The sequence below is a fragment of the Penicillium arizonense genome, assembly GCF_001773325.1.
Source record: "Penicillium arizonense strain CBS 141311 chromosome Unknown PENARI_contig029, whole genome shotgun sequence".
Lineage (NCBI taxonomy): Eukaryota > Fungi > Ascomycota > Eurotiomycetes > Eurotiales > Aspergillaceae > Penicillium > Penicillium arizonense.
The window spans coordinates 285238-286664 of NW_019173306.1; the positions used below are offsets into that span (position 1 = coordinate 285238).

General features: G+C 47.1%; 1 protein-coding gene across 1 annotated transcript; it reads right to left on the reverse strand.

Annotated features, from left to right (window-relative positions):
- Positions 1-97: 97 nt before the first annotated feature.
- On the reverse strand, positions 98-217 carry PENARI_c029G11350 (uncharacterized protein; the record flags this gene model as incomplete). Its single annotated transcript, XM_022636342.1, has 1 exon — positions 98-217. A coding segment is annotated over one exon (120 nt), but the record flags the coding sequence as incomplete, so codon positions are not given.
- Between the last annotated feature and the right edge of the window lie 1210 nt (positions 218-1427).

The following is a 1427-nucleotide window of genomic DNA, read 5'->3' on the forward strand; positions in this document are numbered from 1 at the left end:
CTCTGTCGCCAAGGTATGTCTTGTTTCTGCTTCCTGTTGCGAGGGAGAGAGCTGTGACGGTCAGCAAGAGCATTGGAAGCTGAGCCGCCTTATTTACCAGTGGAGGGACATGATCAGAAGCCTCCTGCGAATTCTCTTTTCCAGAAACGATTGGCAATGCACTGGGCTGTTGTTCTCCTTCTTTTTCCTGGTCTGGCGTGCTGTTAGGGGCATCCATCTTGATCGCAGGGGAAAGTCGAGTATCTGGGCAATAGCATGTCCACTAATTCTTGGAGGCTTTTATAGACTAGAAGACATCGGCGGCCAGATACTCAGTCTCATTTTCACCATGAAAGTCAATCAGCGTAGTCAGCTTTTCAATCTCAGCACTCTGTTAGCAGTCCGTTTAATGATGGTGCTGGTGATCAGTCTCGTGGTGTTGATGGTTGGTGAATATGCCTCATATTTGCGGCTTCCGGTGATGAACGGTCCGGAAGATAAATATATATATTCAATCACAACGCATTTGCCACATTCGTTTGAGAGCTCAGAAAACCCAAAAGTAAATAGAGTAAAATCTAAGGACTGAAAAAGAAAATCGAAAAAACAAGGTATCCATCTCAACCATGATCATGAGTTCAAAAGTTGACTCTCGTCAACAAGGACGGCCAAGCTTCAACGGGTTGACGGGTCAAGTACGTACCCGCGCCCGCGCACGACCGTGGCCTGACGCTTTCCGCAGCCTAGACGGACAGAACCACACACAGCTCAGACAACCAACACTCAAGCGAGGCCAGAAGATTTCCATGTTCCTTAGATGAAAATGTGAGCGCTCTTGGTAAGATCAAAGAATGAACAGCTTCCGTTGCCTCAATATTAAGACCGTAGATTCAACAGTGACCCAACGTTTCTTAACCGACTCACTTTGACTCATTTTCAACATGACTTTAGCATGTTTTCCCGATGAGCATCTAAGATCGCACCATGAATTTCGCTGCTAATAGTTGCGGTAGAATGAAGGCATGGGTTGCTACAGGCCTCACTTAGGATAGACATCGTGTTCAACGTTTGCTCTCTAGTAGAGCCCGCGTGCTACAGGAGCCGAGAAACCTATAAATACGTCCTCTTCCCCCAGCAATTTGTTCTCCATTACCATCACTTGGCTATGCAGAGTCGAGCAGGTCTTCGATTCCTGATAAGTTCTTCCCTTTGACCTACTGGAATTTCACTGTATTGACATCTATAGTTACATCGTGGACCGACAAGCTAGAAAGTGCTTGTGAGACGCGACGACCACCAGGTCCACTATGTCACTCATGCCAGCCGATCAAGAAGCAGATTTGGGTTAGCTAGTCCAAGTACCTATGCGAACATCTGTCCACCATAGCAGCCGACCACTGTCCGCTCCTGAATATATCGATGCAAAAGAGCGGTCGAGGTAAGTCTGT